Here is a 21,480-nt window from a genome sequence, read left to right as displayed (position 1 = left end):
GGGAAATTCAGCAACTTCCAAGAATTGAACCTGACTCACCATATCCAAGTTTTCATAACACAATGAAGGCATCTGCAGTGAATGGGGCATTTTAGCTGAGCTGGGTACAGAAGGGTGAAGTGGTCTGTCTGAGTTCACACTCCGGTTGCGTCTTGAGTGTGATGCCAGGAACAACAGAGTGTTGGGTTTTCTGCTCCACTTCTTGATAGGAGCTGTAATCAGGTACAAATCATTTGCCATGTGTTCTGGATGTACCATCAGTGAAGAAAGGAATCTGAGAACTAGCTGCCTTGTTTTGGTTTGGTTTTTAGCATATTGTACTTTCCCCACTATATTTGTTAGAGTTTAGTATCTGTACAGTTTATTTGTTTGGGGGTGTTTTTGTGGTGGTGGTAAAATATAGATAAAATTTACCATTTTAATCATTTTTAAGTATACGGTTCAACGGCATTAAGTACATTCACATTGTTGTGCAACTATCACCATTATCCATCTCCAGTTCTCTTCCATCTTCCCAAATGGAAGCTCTGTACCCATTAAATAATAACTCCTCTCCCCCAGCCCCAGTAAGCACTGATCTCATTTCTGTCTCTATGAATTTGTCTACTCTAGGAACCCTATAAGTAGAATCAGACGTTTGTCTTTTTGTCCCCACTATATTTTGACATGGCCAGAGAATCCAAAAATTAGAAATAGCTAGACCCTGGGTCCAACCCTGTCGCCTAGTGGTTAAGTTCAGCGCGCTCCACTTCGGCGGCCCAGGTTTGGTTCCCAGGCTCAGATCTACACCACATGTTGGTGGCCATGCTGTGGTGGCAACCCACATACAAAATAGAGGAAGACTGGCACAGATGTTAGCTCAAGGCGAATCTTCTTCAGGAAAAAAAAAGAAAAGAAAAGAGAAATAGCTAGACCCTAGGTGCAACAAAACTAAAACAACGTATCTACTAATACTGACTATTTTCCAGGTTCTGAGTTAGATGCTTTCTCCTTGTTATTTCTCTTTACTACATAAAGATAAGTCTTGAATTATTATTTGTTGCAGACCAAAGGTTTAGCCCCATCCACTCCCCCCCAAATTTCTTTCAGTAGGCTTTACTGTTGGGGAAATTCTTGCCCCCACCTTGGGGAAATGAGGAGTAATAGGATTATAATCATGCTTTACCTACCAAAAATCTTCAGAAGCAAAAAAATAAAAGGCTGATGAGTTACTATCATTATCTTATAAGCCTTTGTTTTGTTTAGGGACATTAACAGTTAGAAAAGAAATAGACACCCAGGCTTTGTTTTCTCAGCAGGAGCTGTTGTACGTTTGGTACAATGGATGGGGTTTTTTTTTTCTTTTTAAAAAATTAAGATATCCATTATCTACAAAGCAACCTTGGAGGGACAGATTGAGGATTTAATTTTAGAATTTCATGTCTGACTCTCATAGCCAGATGGTCGTACACAATGGAAGTTCCCTACCATCATTTATAATTGTTTCTTATCACAACTATCATTAATGGTATTATTAAGAATAATGTTGAAATCATTTAAACGCCCATATTGACTAGTCTTGTCGATTGGCTCCCCACCTCCCAGTGCCCATTTTAACCGATCAGGCTTATAATCACTAAGACTCTAGAAACTGCTGTCTGTCTTGGTAACTTTAAGAAAGTACACAGCTTCTTGCCTCGCACAGCAATTTGTTTATCGTGGCTCTTCCCAAAACCTGAAGAGTAATACGTTTGTCTCTTGTTTAATTATCATTTTTTGATCAGATTTTTTCTGTTCTTGGGTTTGTTTTTAACTAGGCCATATTCAGGATTCCTTTTCTTTTAAGTAAATTTTATGTTTTTAACCATAGGATGATTCCATTGGATAAGTTTTATAGGGTTTTTCTCTGGGGTGGAACAGGGAAAGGTTTTTTAAAAATTGAAATATGACATCCATATCATTAGAGTTTTAAAGTTAGTAATATGCTTAAGGCAGATATTTTATGGTTAGCAAAGCTGAGAGGTTCTGACACCCAAAGGATGCACGAAGAGATAACTTACATAAATGTATATGGTGCCCCTGAGGGGCCTCGATTGTATTACGAGGTTTCTCGTGAACAGCCTTGGTTCCGACAAAAGAACAGTGACGCAAAGCTAAGTGGTTCTCTACCGGATGGGCTGTGCGTGAGACGTATTACACCGCAAACGGAAGTACCTTTCAACGCCAGCGAGTTTACTACGAGGCGCTGAAATATGAAACAGAACAAAATACATATCTAATGACATGTTTATCCTATTAAAAATGTTCCCTTAAAACACCACTGCATAACTTTAAAAATTGATAGCCTAACAAATAACATGGAACAATCTGAAAATGATAAGTTCTAAAGCTTTGGAAAGAAGAATCTATAAACTGGAGGACATAGAAAATTGGGTAATATGATATGATTGATTGGTTGAACTATTTCTTAGAGATTTGAATCAGCTCTGAGGTTCACTTCTTCCGGTTTTCAAAACTACATTTTCTTTTCTTAAATTTTGTTTTAAAATCACTTGCTGGTACTGATTCTGTAATTCCTGAAAAGCAAAAAAGCAAATGATTATGAAGAAAGTGATTCATTTCATGGCAGAATTCTAGTTGAATCTCATTTCCTATACAAGCAATTATACAAAAGGCTTAATTAATTGTTTGATATATGTAAACAGTCTTGTCAAAATCAAGGACGCTCAAAGGAAAAGGAGTGCTCCCTAGTAAACAGCATCATAGATAGATGATTTTTTCATAGCTAGACTCCACCTTCGTGAGAATCTCATTTCCCCCATTATTTTACATAAAAAAGTGAGGTGCACGTGTGTTTTCCAGATGAAATAACAAAATGAGATTTAGTTAGTATCTCTAATAAAGATCAGCCACAGAGATTTCAATAAATTAGTCACGTCCATTGCATAAATATCCTTCTTCTGTGCTATTAACTTAAACAGTAACACTTTACTAGGGACCATGCTATTTATTCAACAACTCCCCTAAACCATAATGACAATAATTGTCATCATTTATTGGGAACTCACTGTATGCTAGGCACAATTCTAAACAGTTTCCCCATATTGTCCCGTTTAACCTCAAAATAATGTTTCAGTGTAGGAATTTCCACCCATGTTTTATGCCTAAAGAAACTAAGGATCGGGTCACACCAAAAGTTAAAGTGCAGAGTTATGATTGACACTCAATTAGAGTCATTAAAACCTCTTGCAATCATTTATTTGAATATAGAATCTGAATGTCCAGCAAAGAATCTTAATTGCCAGAAACAAACATAGGTGCTTTACAACTGTCTTCACACATCTATCCTTGCAAAACAAATGCTCTTCTCTACGGAATAAGACTATCTAAAATAGCAGACATGGTATCCGACCACACTTAAGTTTTATTTCTGCACTTGCTTTCCGTGTTGCGCCAGAATGTGAGATTATAACCTGCATTCACATTGCACAACTACAGAGGAAACCTTAATAAAAGACCAAGCTGACTGAGGGCTCAGTAGAAGGACTTGGTATCAGTTTCTACTCAGAATCACGGGTAAGCTGAAATCGATGCCCGTCAGCAGATCGGCCACTGTCAGATCTACCTTTTCAGAAAGTGAGCTATTACAGACTCTTAACAGGGACAGTGGTATAGAAAACTAGTATGTTTTCCAGAGGCTAATTATAAACAGGTGGCGGTTGGGGCCAAACCTCCAGGAATCACAAACCCATTCTGTTTGAGCTCGTTAATGCTTCCATTCAGCTCCAGGAAAATGTGCACATTCCACAGCATTATATGGAGTTTTGGGTTGGCTGATAAAAAACAGGTGATTCCCCCCAAAAAACTGGCTCAAAGATAAAACAAAACAACATAATTTGCCTTCCCATGTTGCAGGGCCTCTTGTGGCAGTTATAGGTGGATGCTGCTGCAGCAATGACGGAAATACCGTCACTTAGAGATGCATAGGGAGAAAAGTGCGGCAGCCTTGCCATGGCTACTGCTATCCATATGCGTCCATCCAACCCAAGAACTGAGGCTTCTCCCCTCTTCCTAATGGAAAGAGCAATGGAATCTTTAACTTTGATCTGAGTGTCTGGCTGCTTCAGTGGAGGGCTCTTCAATTTCACATTTCATCTCAGCAACTAACATCCACATCCTGTCAAATTGCCACAAAGAATGTACCGCAGGGCTACCCCAGGACAAAGCTGTGATGTTCTGTGCACACTTGCACTGTGAGGGTTCGGTGACACGATGCAACCAAATGAGCCGTCCCCACGTTAACATTCGAAGAGGCTGCCGCTCCCCTTACAGACATCCCGTTTTCTCTTCCTCAATGGTCCTAATACTAAACCTTTTTCCAACAGCCTCCTGCTTTCAACTCAAAATATCATTGTTTTTATGCCTTTAAAAACTGGTGGAACTCATTTTGTCAGAGAGATTCTGGAAGATGGAAACAGGGTTCTGTGTTTTCTTTCTGATTGTTTTCTTGCTGACAATTTTATTGCCATTGTCTTCCCTGTTGATAATGATTTTTAGGCTGCTGGTCTCACTTCAACTATTTTTTGAAAAAGGAGGTTAGTAGGATTTTTAATATACTCTCTTGCCCAACTTCTTCACGATTGGCAAAAAAAAGCACTGTAGAGATCTCAAGATGCAGAAGCTCACTTGCACAGGTATTAATTAGATTAAAATTACTTTCAGGTAATTTCATGATTGCAGAGGCTGATTGAGGTGAAGTTGGTAGGTTTGTATCTTGCACTTGGCAAGATATAGGCCCTGCTTTCTACATGCCATTTCATTAAATGGCTATTTTAAAATTTGAATAAGTTGTCATCATCCTTGATTTGAAGGTCATGAAGTTTATTCATCTCTTTGCATTGCATGGTAGAAAATAAATTTCATTCTGAAGCCCCCTAGTCTCAATTTTGAGTCCCCTTCAAACTACATGAAAATTAAGGTTCTTATCACAATAAAATAAGACCTTACTCTGCAGTCTATTTACAACTGGGTTTACCACAAACTTAGTGACCAACTAAATCGGTTGGACCACTTTTAAATGTCAGTCGGGCCCAGCCCCATGGCCTAGTGGTTAAGTTCAGTGTGCTCCACTTTGGCGCCTGGGGTTCAATTCCTGGGCACAGACCTGCACCACTCATTGGCGGCCATGCTGCAGCGGAGACCTACATACAAAATAGAGGAAGACTGGCAACAGATGTTAGCTCAGGGCATATCTTCCTCAGCAAAAAGAAAAAAAAATAAGTCAATGACCTAATGCTTAAAAAGAGCATCGTTTTGTAAGTGGTGTCATTCTGAAGTATTAAAACATCTGAAAAATGAACATTTCAGAGGTTGATTTGTTTCAATGAATATTATTCCCTTCAAAGTCATTATCTTGGAAAGCAAAGCTCTCATCCCAGTAACGATTCTATTACTTAAAATATTTTGAGAATTGTCTTTAGTTTGTTTAGAAACTAAGAAGAAGACAATTGGCTTCACTGGGTTTTTTTGTGATATTTTCTTTTTTGACTCTAAATAGCATAAACCATATCCATCATTCATTTATTCCCCAGAACTGGTACCAGTTTTTGAGGGGGGTGGGGTAGCAGCTGGAGGCAGAGGGAAGGAGATTGTTTCCAAAAGTTAAACAACAAAGGACAAAGATTTGCTGCCATCAGAGATACCCAATGGAATGTTCTAACAAGCACTTAGGACAATTCCAGAAAGGGAATTCCGAAAGTAGGGCTTAAGCCATGTCAGTACAATTTAGACTGCTGTGCAGTTTCTCTAGGTGAGTGCCTTCGGGGGGGCACCATGCACCTTTCTTTTGTCCTGCCTCTTGTGGCCTAGTCTTGGCCCTGTCAATGGCTGGCTGGAGACCTTGGGCAAGCTGCTTTAGTTTCCTCGTCTGTAAAATGATGCAGAGGACAAGATGCCTGCAGAGGATCTTCCCAGCTCTAACACTCCAGGACAAGGATACAAGGTTCTGCAGACTTTGATGAAAAGTCACTTTAAGCCACCCCTTCAATGGATGAAGTCATACCAGGGGTTGAGGATGTTTCTTCCACGTCTCTTTATTTCTCAGGTCCACCTATGCTAACGTTTAGTGCCCTGTCGGGGCAAGAACAAAGTTTTATTCAACTGACTTTGCAGTTCTGTGGACATTTTAAAATTTTTATTGCAGATCAGAGGATGTATCTACCTCATGTCGGGGCAGGGGGCCGGGGAGTTAGGGGTGGAGAGAAAGAGAATGTGCAAAGAATAATATGATTTTGTTTTGAGTTGTTTTGCAAGCCACTATTTTTTTCTCCTTATAGGGCATTGATATTCTGAAACCAGATTCCCACCTCATATGGACTTAAGGTAAAAAAAAATCTACCCACACCCCTGATTTGCATTATGACATTAATCTCTCATGTCATTATAGCACTGATCTGATTGACTCTAGTTTTTAAACACTTGGCCCTTCCCCTTTCTGCTAGTATTACAACAATTGCTTACCTTAAAGGTAAAACGATGATTAAAAAATACTTCCTGCAAAATGCTGCCAATTGCAGGTACTCACAGGATATGGCTGGTCCTATTTAAGGGGTTTTTTTTTTTTTTTCTTGCTTGCTTGCTTTTTTTAGTTTCCTTGGCCTTACAGCCTGGTCTTTTTCATAAGAAATGTCAGCAAAGTCTTTGAATTAATGAACTGTGAAGTGCTCAAAAAACATACCATTTCAAAAAGTATCCTGCAAGGATATAACACTAATGGGAGGTGACCCTTGAGTTATAACCAACATCCCACTGCAACTAAAGAGAATTAAGATAAGGACCGGCTCAGGCACAGTCTCCTTGAACAAAGACCTAGAGAGGAAGGAGAAGTGATGACGAGTGGGGGAGGTCAGAACTAGAGTAGCCAACTGGGGAAAATGTTTATGTCCGAGTCTCTCTAGCTCTGCGGAGCACTTCCGTCAAATAATGAATTATACACACCCCCCTGTAAAAGATACCAGGTGGAGAGAAGCAGAGAGAAGGGAGTAGGGAAGATATGTTCAGAAGGTTGGTCAAATAAATGGCAGGTCCTTGGCTACACCTCATGTACGTTTTGTTTTCTTTTAATTTCGCTATTTAAAAAAAAAAAAGAATGCGGTGTAACTCCTTCAATCTTTCTGCAATTCTGCATGGTTGAACATTTGAAATGAGTTTGTGTATCACCCCCAGGGGCTGATTCAGACTTGATTGGGGCAAAGCAGACTGCATGTGCTTATTTTTATCCACGTCATTTGGGACGTTATGTCGCCAAAGGAACCAAAAAATGTGCTGCTCTATTGCCAAATTATCACCTATCCTTCGACCAGACAGGGCGGTGACGCTCATCAACAAGTTGCGCGACCTTAGTGTAACAGCAATGTCAGGTCAACTTGAGAAAGTGAAGAGAGAGCCCTAAACACAAATGAAAAGAAACAACCAACAATCCTTATAATTATCATCATCTGCTGCTTTTCCCTCTTTTGGCAAAGAAACACTCCATCCATTTGCAGAAATCGCCCGCGGAAACGTTACATCAAAACTAATCACAACGATTAAAATCAGCTTTTCTGTGCAAGAGGAGGGTAAAAAGCAAGTTGGAGGCTGGAATAAGACTGGTTTTCCACCCAAAAAAATCTGGAAAAAAATTTCCTATATGTATATTTATCTATACGTAAATGTAGAGCTTTATTTTCGAAGGAGATCAATTGTCTGCCCTGTGATCAGTTAATTTGATTTAAGTTTTATTTTGGAGATTGATTTAGACTGGAGGTAGAGGCATGAGCTAATTGTATCCTGATCCTTGCCTTGAGGGGTTTCAAAGCCCTGGAGCAACTCTTCTCTGTATTTTGTTCTGTCTACCTTAGCCAAGCTATTGCATTTCTCTCTGGTGTGGCGAGCCGAGCAGATCGCTGGGAGAGAAATCGGAAAAGGGGGGAGAGGAAAAGGAAAAGGGGACTTGGAGAGAGACTTTGTGCTTCAATGTTTCAGGTAAGATCTGACGGTTTGGGTTTGTTATTATTTGCTAAGGAGGGTATGGCTGGGACTTTGGGCGCAACTCGCTTTTACGCATGTGCCAGGCATGGGGCGAGAGCGCGGCACACTCGCACACACACAGCCCGCCGCCGCGGCTCGGGATCCGCTCGGACCGGCGGTGGGGCAGTGGTCGCCGCCTCCTCCGGGGCTGCTTCTGCCGTTTCTCGGCTTTCTTCCTCGAGCGGGAGCGGGCGCGCGGGGCGGAGCGGGCGGAGGAGCGGGCGCGGCCGGGGCCGGGGCGGCCGGGGGCTGGGAGCCCGCGCGCCGGGGCTGGGTTTCCGGATCCCGGGGCCCGGTTCCGGATCTCGGAGCGGAGCCGCGGCGGCTTTCGGAGCCGGTGCCAGCGCCGCCCGCGCGCCAGCCTCCCCGCCGGCCGCTCTGCAGCGGCTCTCCCCCGCCCTCCCCGCTCCCCTCCCTCCTCGCCCGACCCGTGCGCCTCCTTTCTTCCCCGGAGCGGGGCTCAGCGCCTGCAAACCACCCCGCCGACAGCCTCCCCGCGCGCGGCCCCGACCCGCAGCCGCGGGCTGAGCGCCCCCAGCCGGGCGCAGCGTCCTGCGGGGAGCGCGGGGGTGGCGGCGCCCGGGGCGCGCTCCCGCCCGCGGGGTCCGCTGCGGCCGGGGGGGCGTCCTCCGCCCCCTCGTCGCAGGAAGCCTCGGTGGCGCCCCCGGACGCCCCTGAAAGACGCCATTGTAGCTGCCGAGCGGATGGGGCCCCGGGGCGGTTTGTTCTTCCCCTTTTGCCCGCGCCGCTCCCCTTTGTGAGCGGCGACCGAGCCCAGCGCTGTCCGCCGTCCGTCTCCGGCCGGGCTGATCCGGATCCGCCGCCTCCGCCCACCAGGGCGCCTTTAAAGCCCCCTCCCACCACCCCTCCCTTTTCCAGCTCCCCCCGCCACCACCACCCTTTTGAGTGCAAACGTTTCATTTATTTTTAAAAAGCTCTCGTTTCTCTTCCTCCCCACCTCCTCCCCTGATAAAGGGCACGGCACATGCTCCGGATTAGAAGTCTCCTTGGGAGGCGGGGACGGGGGAGGGGGCGCAGCGGTGGGGGAAGGATGTGAGCGCTGCAGGTAATGGCTGTGGCTTTGCTGCGTTCGCCTCTTCTCCGCGTTGCCTGCAGCGCCGGGTCCGGAGCCCGCATCCTTCCCTCCCCTTCTGGCGGCCAAGGTTCCCTTAAAGGGACAGAGTTTCCTGGCCGCCTCCGGTCTCCGCCGTCTGAACCAGCGCTTGGGGCACAGAGGTGGGCGAGAGGGATGCAGTTTGGCTCCCTTCTGACCTCTTTCCTCCCCCAACTCCCCATCCCGGCCGCCCCTCTTTATTGAAACGTTAAGTGTGCTTCCTCTCCCGTCCCCAAGAGGGACCTGGCTGGAAAATAAAGAGTCGGCGCCTCCTGGCAAAAGAACGTGGTGGGGGGCGCGTTATGGTGAATTCGCGTTAAAAGTGAGGTCGAGCCCCAAAACATCCAGGAAGAGGAAAACAGACCTGTGGTACAGGAATCCCTTACCTGGACGCGTGCTCCGCACAGCCGCCCGGAGTGCCGCAACTTCCTAGCTAGCGCGGCTCGACAGTGTCTGCCTTTGTGCTTTCGAACACTTAGCACTATCGTGGAAATGATTTTCTGGTATCCTAACGTCTTCACCGTGACTGTGCTTCGGGGGCCGGCTGGGCGGGAGCCAACTAAGTTTGCGAAGTTGCAAATGGGGCTGTCGGCTTTGTGCGTGGAGAACGGCACGCAGGAACTGTCCAATATCCCTGTGGCACTGACTCGCTCGCTCGGAGGTGCACCGCAGTAGGCAGAAGTAATTTGGTACAAATGCAGCATTACCTTTTAGACCATAGAACTGGCTGCTTTCAAGCAAATCCTTGACTCGTATGTGCGTGTGTGCGCGCGTGTGTGTGTGTATCCTTGGTGGAATGGTGGAACTGGGAGAGACATAACAGTTTAACATACTCATTCTTTAAGAAACGTTTGCCTTCTGTTTTCAATCAACTAAGCTGGCAGCTAGAGATACAAGTTTATTTGAGAATACCCTCTGGGTACCAAGCATGCTTGGATTGTTTTAGCAAATTAAAAATGAGCAAAATGCTTTTACCTTCTCAGCAGTAGACTCCTTAAGAGACCTCCTGTTTTGTGTGTATGTGTGTGTTTTGTAGAGAAACATTTTCTGTGTGTATCTCAAATGTGTTTTTAATGTGGAAAAGGAAGAAAAAAATGGATTTTTAAAGGCTGAGGCTGATGCCATAGAATGTTTCATTAAATCTGATTTTTACATCAAGGAATTTACCTGCATATATGGGAATCTGTGAAAACTAATAGCTAACCTACTTGGTGAATTAAAAATAGTAGTGGATCCATTTGTCTCCCGGATAGTGGGCAATGTGCCGATCTATTCCTGGTGTTTATACTTGTGTGGCATTTGGCTTACCATGAGGGGCTGGTGTTCAGGAGACTGCACACGGACTGCCACAATTTGGCTGAGGGGTCCTGCTGCTGTTTGAATGAAAAGAATTGTTAGCAATTGTTATGATGACAGTAGGTTTAATGTTTACTAATTAGGTTGCAAAGGTGACCGTTGAATTGGAAAACTTTGCATCACAGAGAAAACTTCATTGGTTTAGGCAATATGTTTATAAAAAGAAAGTAACTAATTAGGCAAAAATATTATACATTTGCTGGGAAGAAATTTTGAAATGAATTGAGCATGAATGATAGTTGGCAAAAAAATCTCCCACTACAGTACTCAAAATGACTGCGGTGATTTTGCTGTGTTAATTATGCCCGAAGCACAATACAGAGTTCTCCAACACACGCTAGAGGTCTCTCTTCCAGCTGTAAGATTTTCGTGTGTGTAATCCTTTGCCAGAGCTTACATAGTAGGGATGCGCAATGATAGCTTGGTTCACACTTATTTAAGTAGTAGTGATTAACTGACCATTCATATTATGCTGGTGTGAAATACTTATTTTGGAGAATATTCAGTAATTACTGTAAAAATTATACTACCTAAGTACTAGGAAAGTAACTGTAATAAGACCTATACTAGATGATGATGAAAACATATTATGCAATTTGTTACATAGCGTTATGGACCTTTTGGCATACAATTATTTATCCAAAACAATTTGTTTTTAAATATAAAAGTAATTAGTGAAAGACGTATTTTATCAGAGAACTTTCTCTAAATTAAACTTCCATTTAGCTCTAGGTATAGCAGTAAGTGGCTTGCACAAGTGCTTTATCTTGTTGATGTTTCTAAAATCAGAATGATTGCTTTCTAATTCCGAAATGTGATGTGTGCTGCTAAGATCTTTTCCCATTTACGTTGCTTTTGAGTCAAAGGATGTTTGTTTGTTTGTGAACCATCAGTTGACCAGGGCTTTTATTTAGTTGGATCTTAAACTGTGTTTCCAAACCTTCTTTGGGACTGCGAGTTATAATTTCCCAAGCAAATGGAGCTTTTATTTTCTCTCTCTTTAGGATGAACCATCTTGGGAATAAAAATGAAATTTTCAGATGCAAGCATGTCTGTTTAATTTAGTAGCTTACTCATGCAGAAGTGAGAAACAATTCCGTTTTCCTAGGCACTGTAATAGTACTCCAGCTCTTCATTCATAAAAACGTGCTAGACATAAATCATGCTATGCTTGTTGATGAGTTTGGTTTGAGATAATCATGCAGAAAGCAAAACAGAGAGATTATTCTTTAAGAATAACTAGACAATATTCATTAAGTTCATTCATTCATTCAACAAATATTTATTTTCTACTTGCTGTACACAAGACACCGTGTTAGATGCCGGAGACATGATGGTGAGAAAAAGCGTTCAGAGTCCCAATCTCCCGGAGCTTATGATTCAGATAGGGAGACAGACGGTCAACAAATAGTTGAACAATGGACAGACAGAGTTTAGTGCTTTGAAGAAAAAGGAACATGGGACTCTCTTAGCATTAACCAAAGTGGGGCAGAATGGCCAAGACTGGGGTCAGGGTTCCAGACGCAGTGTTACAAACTAAGATCTAAGTGACAGACAGGGGCGAGAGAAGAAGTGAGAGAACAGGGGGTAAGATCCAGGCCGGGGGAGAGGGAACAGCGTTTGCCAAGTCGGGAGAGGTATAGCAAAGGGAGAGGAACTAAGGGTTAGCTAGCTGGAGTTGAAAGAAGGAGGCAGTGATGGGAGAGCAGGCTGTGGGGACAGCCTCTGGTCTTCCCCTAAGAGCAGTGTGAAGGGTGGGCCAGGAGGATTGGGAGGGAGGCAGCAGTGACATAATCAGATTTGTGTTTGGAAAGGACAATTCTGGTGTCACTGTGGGCAGTGAATTATAGGGACCCAGAGTGGGTGAAGCATAGCCCTTGGAAGGCTGTTACAGTCATCAAGGCAAGAGAAGATATAGCTGGGGTTTGGGTAGTGGCAGGGGAAGCAGAGGGATGGAAGGATTCCATAGCTATTTGGAAAGTAAAATTGACAGAACATAGGAAAGGATTGGTTATGGGCGAACAAGGAGAGAGAGAGAGATGTTAAGCAGACGCCTGGGTTTCTGACACGTTAACCGAATGGACATTGGGATTCTGAAGACTGAATAGACTTTGTACCTTCCATTTCATTTCTAGTAGCCAGAATGAGTAGCAATGATAAGCCTCATTCACATCCTGTGTAGCTGAATTCACAAGGGAAACCAAAGTTATTCTTTTTTTTTTAATCGAAGTAACATTGGTTTATAACATTATATAAATTTCAGGTGTACATCATTATATTTCTGCTTCTGTACAGAGTGCATCATATTCACCACTAAAAGTCTAGTTGCCATCTATCACCGTACACCTCTATCCCTTTACCCCTCTCACCCTCCCCTCACCCCCTTCCCCTCTGGTAACCACCAATGTGTTCTCCATATCTATGTGTGTTTTTGTTTATCTTCCACATATGATTGAAATCATATGGTATTTGTCTTTCTCCATCTGACTTATTTCAGTTAGCATAATACCTTTAAGGTCCATCCATGTTGTGGTAAATGGCAAGATTTCATCCTTTTCATGGCTGAGTAGTATTCCATTGTATATATACACCACATCTTCTTTATCCGTTCATCCATGCATGGGTGCTTAGGTTGCTTCTGCATCTTGGCTGTTGTGAATAATGCTGCAACGGATATAGGGGTGCATATATCTTCAAATTAGTGTTTTCATGTTCTTTGGATAAATACCCAGAAGTGGAATAGCTGGATCACATGGTAGTTCTATTTTTAGTTTTCTGAGAAATCTCCATACTGTTTTCCACAGTGGCTGCACCAATTTACATTCCCACCAGCAGTGTATGAGGGTTCCAAGGTCATTTTGTAATCCCTCTGTTTGTTCACCAGCCATGTATGGAGCACCCACGGTGTGTCAAGCGCTGTTCTCCTTGCTCTTATCCTGTCCTCCACGATGCCTTTTCCTTTATGAACTGCACCACGATGTCTCATTGATCCAACTCCAGCTAAGTTGGAATTCATCATTTGAATAGGCCTATGTTTAACCTTCTGAAACAAAGTGAAGTCTGTGCCTTGTAGCGCCAGTTAGTTGTGCTTAAAAATATTATAAACATGTATTAAATGACTATAAAAATTAACTGTTCAACTCTGCTTTTTAAAAGCCCATTTACATACAAATAACGGGCACAGTTATTGCAAATCACTCACTGAAAAAACTTTTAAGGACCTTAAGACGGGAAAGTTAGTTTGGTCTGATTGAGTTTGCTCAGCTCTGCTTCCTCCCAGTTAGATTTTAGTGCATTTGCCGCTAACTTTTTGTGTCTCTAACTTTTTGTACTGATCCTTGGTTAGTGTCTCAATGAGACATTTCCATACTTTTCCTAAGTGGACATTGTTTTTGGTATTTCTAATAATTTTGTTCATTCTTTCCATTTGTTCTTCCTTCTCTAAAACTCATTCCCCCATGTCTGGCTTCACAATCATGTATAACCATCAGGAAATAGTGTTTTGCCCAATAAATGTGTTAGTCACCGCCAAAAGAACATGGGCTGATGAACAGTTGATTAATTTTAAAATAACCTAACTTTGGGCATTAGTTTTTCTTTTAACATCAAAACTTATTAGGAAGGGAATTTCAGTAAAAGAAATCTGCCATGAATGTTGTATAATAGCTGTCCCCTTTCTGGTTGTACCCCTTCCAGGAAATTCCAGGTTGGAGCTCCTTCCAAGAAATTCAAGTTTCAGTTATTTCCAGGAATTTGAATATCACTCTCTGCATAGGGGTTTGATACATAATGCAATTCTGTAAGATGCTTTTCTCGGTGGTTCTCATGGCTGCCCCTGAGGGCAGGCTCTGGTTGGGAAAACATCTTCATTTTAGCCAGGTCACCCGGGGATCCATTTCTTCTGTAAATGTGGGAATGATAATCTCTCTTCAACCTGCCTTCTAGGATTGTTGAGAGGAAAAATAAGAGTATGTATGGCAAACTGACGTGCAAATAAGGAGCATCAAGCAACCCTAAAGGGCGATTTTCCTTCACAGATTCTGCCTCCTGCTGTAAGCAGCAGAGGCCAGCCCAGATCACCTCTCTGCGCCCCCAAAACAATGCTGTGGGGCAACTCCATCTTACAGGTGAAAGAACTAGGGATTAGAAAGGCGCGTGACTTGCCTGAGGTCCAAGACCAGGCTAGTGGCAGAGCAGGGATTCTAGTCCTGCAGGCTGACTACAAACCCCTACCTGCTGTTAGCCGCTCTACTGTCGCACCAGCACTCCTAGTTCTTTCCGTCCAGTAGGTACTATTTGAGCGCTTCTCACAGGCATTCGACACAGTGACTGTCTTCTCTGCCACCAGTTTCCATTCATGCTCTCCTCTTTTCTCCCCCATCCCACCCACCTCCCTGGCCATCCGTCCCTAGGATCTCTGCACCAGCACTATCACCCTGCTCTTATCGGGAGAGAAAGAGATTGTTGTGATCAGAACATCGGAATTGCTCTTGCTGAGCAAATCCTTCGCTCACACATACTCTGTCATGCTGACCAATATACAGATTTGTTTCCTATCCAATGAGAACTGACAACAATTCAGGTCTTGCTGCCGACACCAAGGCTGCTATTAAGAAGAAGAGTTATGAACTGGAGAGAATGTTAACTAGATAGATTTCAGATGCTTGCTAGAGGACAGGATATTCTTCCTGATAAATCTTTCCAAAGCATCTACTGCTATCATCACTTACTGTTTTGTAGCACTTCCACTTTGCTAGAAATTTGTAGCTAATGGAACAAAAAATTGTGTAAAACAAAAGATCCAGACTCTCCATGTGGGGGAGAAAAAAGGCTACATTTATCCATGTTATCAACACTTCTTTCCTCCACCTCCCCACCCCCACTACCCTGTATTCAAACACGACTCCATCCCTTCCTCGCTGTACTATCTTGGGGAAATTACTTAATCTCTCTAAGCTTCAGTTTTCTGAACTATAAATGAGATAGTCACTATAAATGAGATAATAATATGAGATCATTTTAAATGAGATAATAATAGATCCTAGGGTTGTTCTGAGGATTAAATGACGGGTAATGGGATGTATATGCCTGGCACATAGTAGGCCATTCAGAAAATATCCATACAATATTATTTGGGTTTTTTGTTTTTGGTGATGAAGATTGGCCCTGAGCTAACATCTGTTGCCAATCTTCCCCTTTTTGCTTGAGGAAGATTGGCCCTGAGCTAACATCTGTGTCAGTCTTCCTCCATTTTGTATGTGGGATGCCGCCACAGCAAGGCTTGATGAGCAATGTGTAAGTCTGTGCCCAGGATCTGAACCCATGAACCCTGGGCCACCGAAGCCAAGTGCACGAACTTTACTAGGCCACCAGCCTGGCCCCCATCCAACATTATTAAGAACAGGGACTGCAGGGCTGCTCCAGCAGCATAGTGGTTAAGTTCACACACTCTGCTTGGGTGGCCCAGGATTTGCAGGTTCAGATCCCAGGTGCAAACCTAGCACCACTCGTCAAGCCATGCTGTGGCAGTACCCCACATAAAATAGAGGAAGACTGGCACAGATGTTAGCTCAGTAACAATCCTCCTCAAGCCAAAAGATGAAGATTGGCAACAGATGTTACCTCAGGGCCACTCTTCTCCCCACACACAGAAAAGAACAGGGACTTTGTTTATTCGTCTTTGCTTACTCGGTTCATAATACAGTGCCTGGCTCACAGGATGTGTGCAATTGTTGGATGCATGAACATAGACTTTCAGAGAACACCAGAATAAAGCCAGGTGGTGATTTCATTTCTCTGTAGGTACTTTTTGCCATTCACAAGAGGGTCCAAGTTCTGCCAGATGCCCCTGCCTGATAGTTGTGGGCTTTCTCTAACCAATTATATCAGCCATTTGGAAACAGACCAAATTTTATCTAGGGAACTGTTGATGCTGAATAGGATGTTACTTCAGAGATGTCTCAGTTGGCCTTTTGATTACTCACGTGAAGGTCCTCCTGTGCACAGTTGTCATGAGATTTCCAAATTCTGCAGACATTTAGAACTGGTGCTATGAAATGATGAAAACACTACATTCTGGACCCACAGTGGGATTCAGTGAATTTGATTATTACACAGCAAAGAAACAGGTGTGATACCCATTCCATCCAGTAGATGGCAGCGGTATACATTCACAAACAAATTCTTGGAGTAGCCTCTGGTCTTTCTCTTAGTTTCTCACCATTGCCCCACCTCTGGTGAAAAGGAAGTCAGAACCACTTTAAAAACCTTCCTTGGCTCCTTCGCAGGAACCACTGAGGCTCACCAGGGGCACCTGGAAGAATCCCCACCTCCGAGTCTCCCATTTGCCCCTGTGCTGTGAGGCGGGGAGGGGAGAGAAAGCAGGTACCGTGGTCTGTTAGAATCTGCTCTCTGCCAGTTCCCAGAGATAGAGGCCTGTTTTCCTGTGCATTTAAGCGAATCAACAGAAGAACGTGCTATCAACCTCCAGCATCTATGATGCTACCACATGCTCTGGGTTGAGAGCACATGATGCCAATTAGGAATCAGGAGGACTAGCAGAGAAGATAACCCATTTTAGGCAGGCACGTGCCGCCAGGGAATGGAGCAGCGACATGTGCGACTAAAGACCCACATATAGCCCTCTCATGTGGGGTAGTGAAATGAGCTTGGTCTTCCAGTTGATTGGAACTGTGGACCCCCTGTTAGCTGTGTGACCCTGAACCTTAGCTTCATTATCTGTACAAATGGGGCGACAAAAAACCACCTCAGAGGGCTGTTGTCAGAATTATGTACGTAACACCAGTTCAATTCTTCTGTGAGTCAGGCTGTTTTCCAAGGACTTGACAAGTATTATCTCAGCGAATCCTCACCCATCCCCCCAGAGGACAGTCTGCTGGTGTCCCTGTTTTTGACACAAGGAAATTGAGGCACAGAGAGCTTAAGTAACTTGCCCAGGGTCACCTATTGGTGAGTGGGAGAGTCAGGATTTGGATGAGGCTCAGGCTTCAGAGTCTGTGCTCTCAACCCTCCAAGCATTACTGCCTCTTATTAATAATTATTGTTACCAATAGGTAATTATTAAGCACTTTTCCTTGTGCTAGGAACTTCATATATGTTAACCCCTCTAATCCTTTCAGCTACCCTATAAAATGGATGCTGTTACTTTTCCCATCTTACCAAATGAAGACGAAATATTGATTCCGTGCTCCACTCTATAAGAAACACAGGAAACAAATTAATGGCGAGATCGTAATATATTAAAGTACTAATTGGTAAATCCCTCTGTAACTGCGAGAGTGATTAAGAGATAAGAGAAATCAACAATGAAGCCATATGGGGTTACGTTCCAATAGTATAAGATAACATATGTGAAAAAATAAATGTCTTACCCTTTTAAATTTCCGTCAGGGCCCCTAGATATTTATAGCCTCAGAACCCTGTTCAGAAATGGTGAATGGCCGCAAAGATTGGGGTCAGCCCCACTCTTGTTTGGCATTGCTTTCCTCCCCTGAGAGTCATCACTCATCATTTTTTGAGCAGTAGGAAGATCCAGGTGCGTTGCTAAATATTTGGCCATCACTTTCCTCTCATACCTGAGAGCCAGCTCTTAGCACAGCTCTTTTGCCTGAGTTCCAGGAACTCTCAATGGTGAGGGAAATTCACCTGACATATGAACTAACAGCCTCTCCCTGATTGGAAATGCCATTCCAAGCCTGGGACGGAAGACACGTTTCAGAGTCTGGAGCCTAATGATTTTGGACCCAGCTTTCTGCAGTACGTCCAAATGAGGTTTGGGAGAACAGACAACTCTCTAAATGAGGGCCAAAATTTCAAAATGACATCTTCCTCAGTGGCTGTACTATATTTCAAAGATCCAGAGTATCTGAGAAGTGGATCATTCTAAGTTTGCACAAGTCGAACTAGCTGTGTAGGAATTGCAGGTGGTTTTCTACAAGAAAAGCAGATCTTAATTTAGACTCGCCTTCCGTGTAGCTCATCCCCACTTAGTAGAAAAAGCCACAGGAGTTCCTGACCAATGGCATCACCAGGCCCCCACCAATCATGCATCTTGCTGGGCCGTAAACGAGTAAGTGAAAGACGGAATGGAAGTTCTACAAACTTCCACCCTAAGAAATCAGGGACATTTCTTACCATTTTTTTCTTCCAATTAAGCCTTTGTGCTCATGAAAATCTTTGCACAATGTTATTCTTTCATTTCTGCTGTGTCTTTATGTCTAAATGCATTAGAAACTAAGAATATTTCTGACTAAAGCACTTTAAAAAGCTCCACCATTTAGCTCTGCATAATCACTCAAGGGGTCTTCTTTGTTTCTTTTTCTCTCTTAAAGAAAATTCGGAGTTAAAATGCATTTTAAGATTTAGACTTAGCCTCAAATTTTGCTTTTGAAAACACACACCTAGATCCCTTTTAGACTCCTACTTTTTTTTCCATTGTACAGTTGAAGCATTCGTATATCCGAGTTATTTTTGCTGGCTCTTCCTCAAACTATAAATGTATGGTGAATACCTTTCCAAGTTATTCTGCTAAGGAGTAGGACAAATACATTTTTTTAACTCTTGAAAATTAGACCTTCTGATAAATGTTTTAACCCCCAAACCATTTTTTATAGAAGTGGATAAAGTACTCCTGAGCTGACTCATTGATAAAGCTCTTTGCAAATAATTGCTTTTTAAATCCACTTTTAAATATGAATTTATATGGCCACACATATAATGCAGATACTTAGGGTCAGTTTTTGGTTATTCAAGAGCTGATGATCCACTTTTCACATGATCCATCTTCTCTTCTTCCTTTCCATTGCTGTGTACCTTTTGGCCTCATAATTACTTTTTGGTAACTCTGTCAAAGGATGGAGAAGGGAAAAGAAAGGAAATAATTTTCAAATCCATTTCTCTTTCTTTCCTTCTCCCCCCACAGCTTGATAAAGTATGTTGGAAAGGAGTCAGCTCTTGATTCATGCTAAGGAGAGGGACATAACAGTATGAATAATCCAAAGGAATAGGCAATCCATAGTCATTTGATTAATATGTTGATGTGATTTATTAATTAGGCTAGTACTAATTTTTGCAATCTTAATTTGCACGTTATTGTTGGACACACATTTTTCTTCTCTATTTCAGTTTCTGCAGTCATACTATCTGACTTCAGCATTAACATGAATGACTTATCCCACCCGTTAACAAATAGTCTTTCCCAACTATGAACATGAATCAGTCTTGTCCAAAGTATTTTCTAGCTTGGTGGTCATGAACTTTAGCATGCATCAGAATCACCTGGAGGACTTGTTAAACACAGATTCCTGCCTCCACTCTGAGTTTCTGATTAGATGGGTCTGGGGTAGGGCCAGAACTTGCATTTCTAACAGGTTCCCAATGGATGCTGAAGTTGCTGTTCCAGGGACCACACTTTGAGAACCTCTGTTCTCTGGAAACAGCAGACCCTAGAGATGTTCCTGGTGGGAAAGAAAAAGGGTTCATCAGTCAAATAAATTTAGGAAACACTACACCCTCTTTTTTTTTTTTTATTAAGATTATGATAGATTACAACCTTGTGAGATTTCAGTTGTACATTATTGTTAGTAATGTTGTGGGTACACCACTTCCCCCTTTGTGCCCTCTCCCCACCCCCCCTTTTCCCTGGTAACCACCGATCAGTTCTCCTTGTCTATATGTTAACTTCCACCTATAAGTGGAGTCATATAGAGTTCGTCTTTCTCTGTCTGGCTTATTTCGCTTAACATAATATCCTCAAGGTCCATCCATGTTGATGCGAATGGAACAATTTGGTCCTTTTTATGGCTGAGTAGTATTCCATTGTGTATATATACCATATCTTCTTTATCCAGTCATCAGTTTCTGGGCATTTAGGTTGGTTCCACATCTTGGCTATTGTAAATAATGCTGCGATGAACATAGGGGTGCATGGGACTCTTGGGATTGCTGATTTCAGGTTCTTAGGATAGATACCCAGTAGTGGGATGGCTGGGTCATAGAGTATTTCTATTTTTAACTTTTTGAGGAATCTCCATACTGTTTTCCATAACACTATACCCTCTTTTGAAGTCTCTTTTAAGTGTGTTAAAGATTTGTAGAAGTCTTGCAGTACATGAATCAGTTTTCTAACTGGTATTTTCTAAACTTAATTGACTGCAGGGCCCTTTATTCTGTCAGTACCAATCAACTCTCAGAGTTACTGGACCACGTTCTGAAAGACTGCCCTGCTTCATGGTGCCTTGATGGGCTAAACTTCCGTGCCTCTCACTTTCCACTTCCTGTTGGCAACCACCCGCCTGGACACAAGTTGAACGTTTTCATCTCTTATCACCTCTCCAACACAGCATCTCCCACTCCAGCACTCTTCTTTAAACCAGGGTATCTTACTCTCTTACTCATTCCCACTAAACCTGCTTTTTGACCCTTCCTTGCTTTCTCTTTTCCCATCTCTCTGATCCTGCCTCCCTCCCTGTTTTTCTTCCTTGTCATCTCTCCCTCCGTATTCAGCCTGGGCTCAGTGGACCACCATTTCCACATTGCACTCGCTACCACCCTTAATTCCTCCCTCGTCTTGCCATCTCTGTCATTCCCACCTGGTCAACGCTCCGTCCTGGATGGACTTTCTTTTTCCTCACTTTTGTTCCTGGGACCCTGAGTGACACTGGTAGAATGTCACATAATTCTTTTCTTTGGTGTCATTACAAAATACTTCATCCATTCAGCCGGCAGAGACTTCTTTGGTTTTTACTGTGCTAGGCACTACCCTAACGCTCAGAAATACTGCATCAAGCAAAGCAAAGAGATCCAGGTCTCATGGAGTTTACATTTAGTGGGGGAATAACAACTTAGTCAGATACGATTAAGTGCTATGCTGAAAATTAAAACAGCGTGGTCAGGTGAGACCTCTGTAAAGAGGCGACATTAAAGCTGATGTCTGCGTGGCAATC

General features: G+C 43.0%; 1 protein-coding gene and 1 long non-coding RNA gene across 2 annotated transcripts in view; one reads left to right on the top strand and one right to left on the bottom strand.

Annotated features, from left to right (window-relative positions):
* The window catches only part of LOC139084522 (uncharacterized), a 260,226-nt gene extending 250,367 nt beyond the window's left edge, over positions 1-9,859 (bottom strand). Inside the window, exon 1 of the long non-coding RNA XR_011541963.1 lies at positions 9,547-9,859. This is a non-coding gene — a long non-coding RNA (uncharacterized lncRNA). The remainder of the gene's footprint in view (positions 1-9,546) is intronic.
* KCTD1 (potassium channel tetramerization domain containing 1) overlaps positions 7,592-21,480 on the top strand; it is a 190,345-nt gene continuing 176,456 nt past the window's right edge. The window contains exon 1 of the mRNA XM_008527574.2: positions 7,592-8,001. Coding sequence (XP_008525796.1) covers positions 7,993-8,001 — 9 coding nt within the window. The 5' untranslated portion in view covers positions 7,592-7,992. The remainder of the gene's footprint in view (positions 8,002-21,480) is intronic.

The sequence above is a fragment of the Equus przewalskii genome, chromosome 7 (assembly GCF_037783145.1).
Source record: "Equus przewalskii isolate Varuska chromosome 7, EquPr2, whole genome shotgun sequence".
Taxonomy (NCBI): domain Eukaryota; kingdom Metazoa; phylum Chordata; class Mammalia; order Perissodactyla; family Equidae; genus Equus; species Equus przewalskii.
The sequence above is the reverse complement of the archived record's forward strand: the minus strand, read 5'-3'. Positions and strand labels throughout refer to the sequence as shown.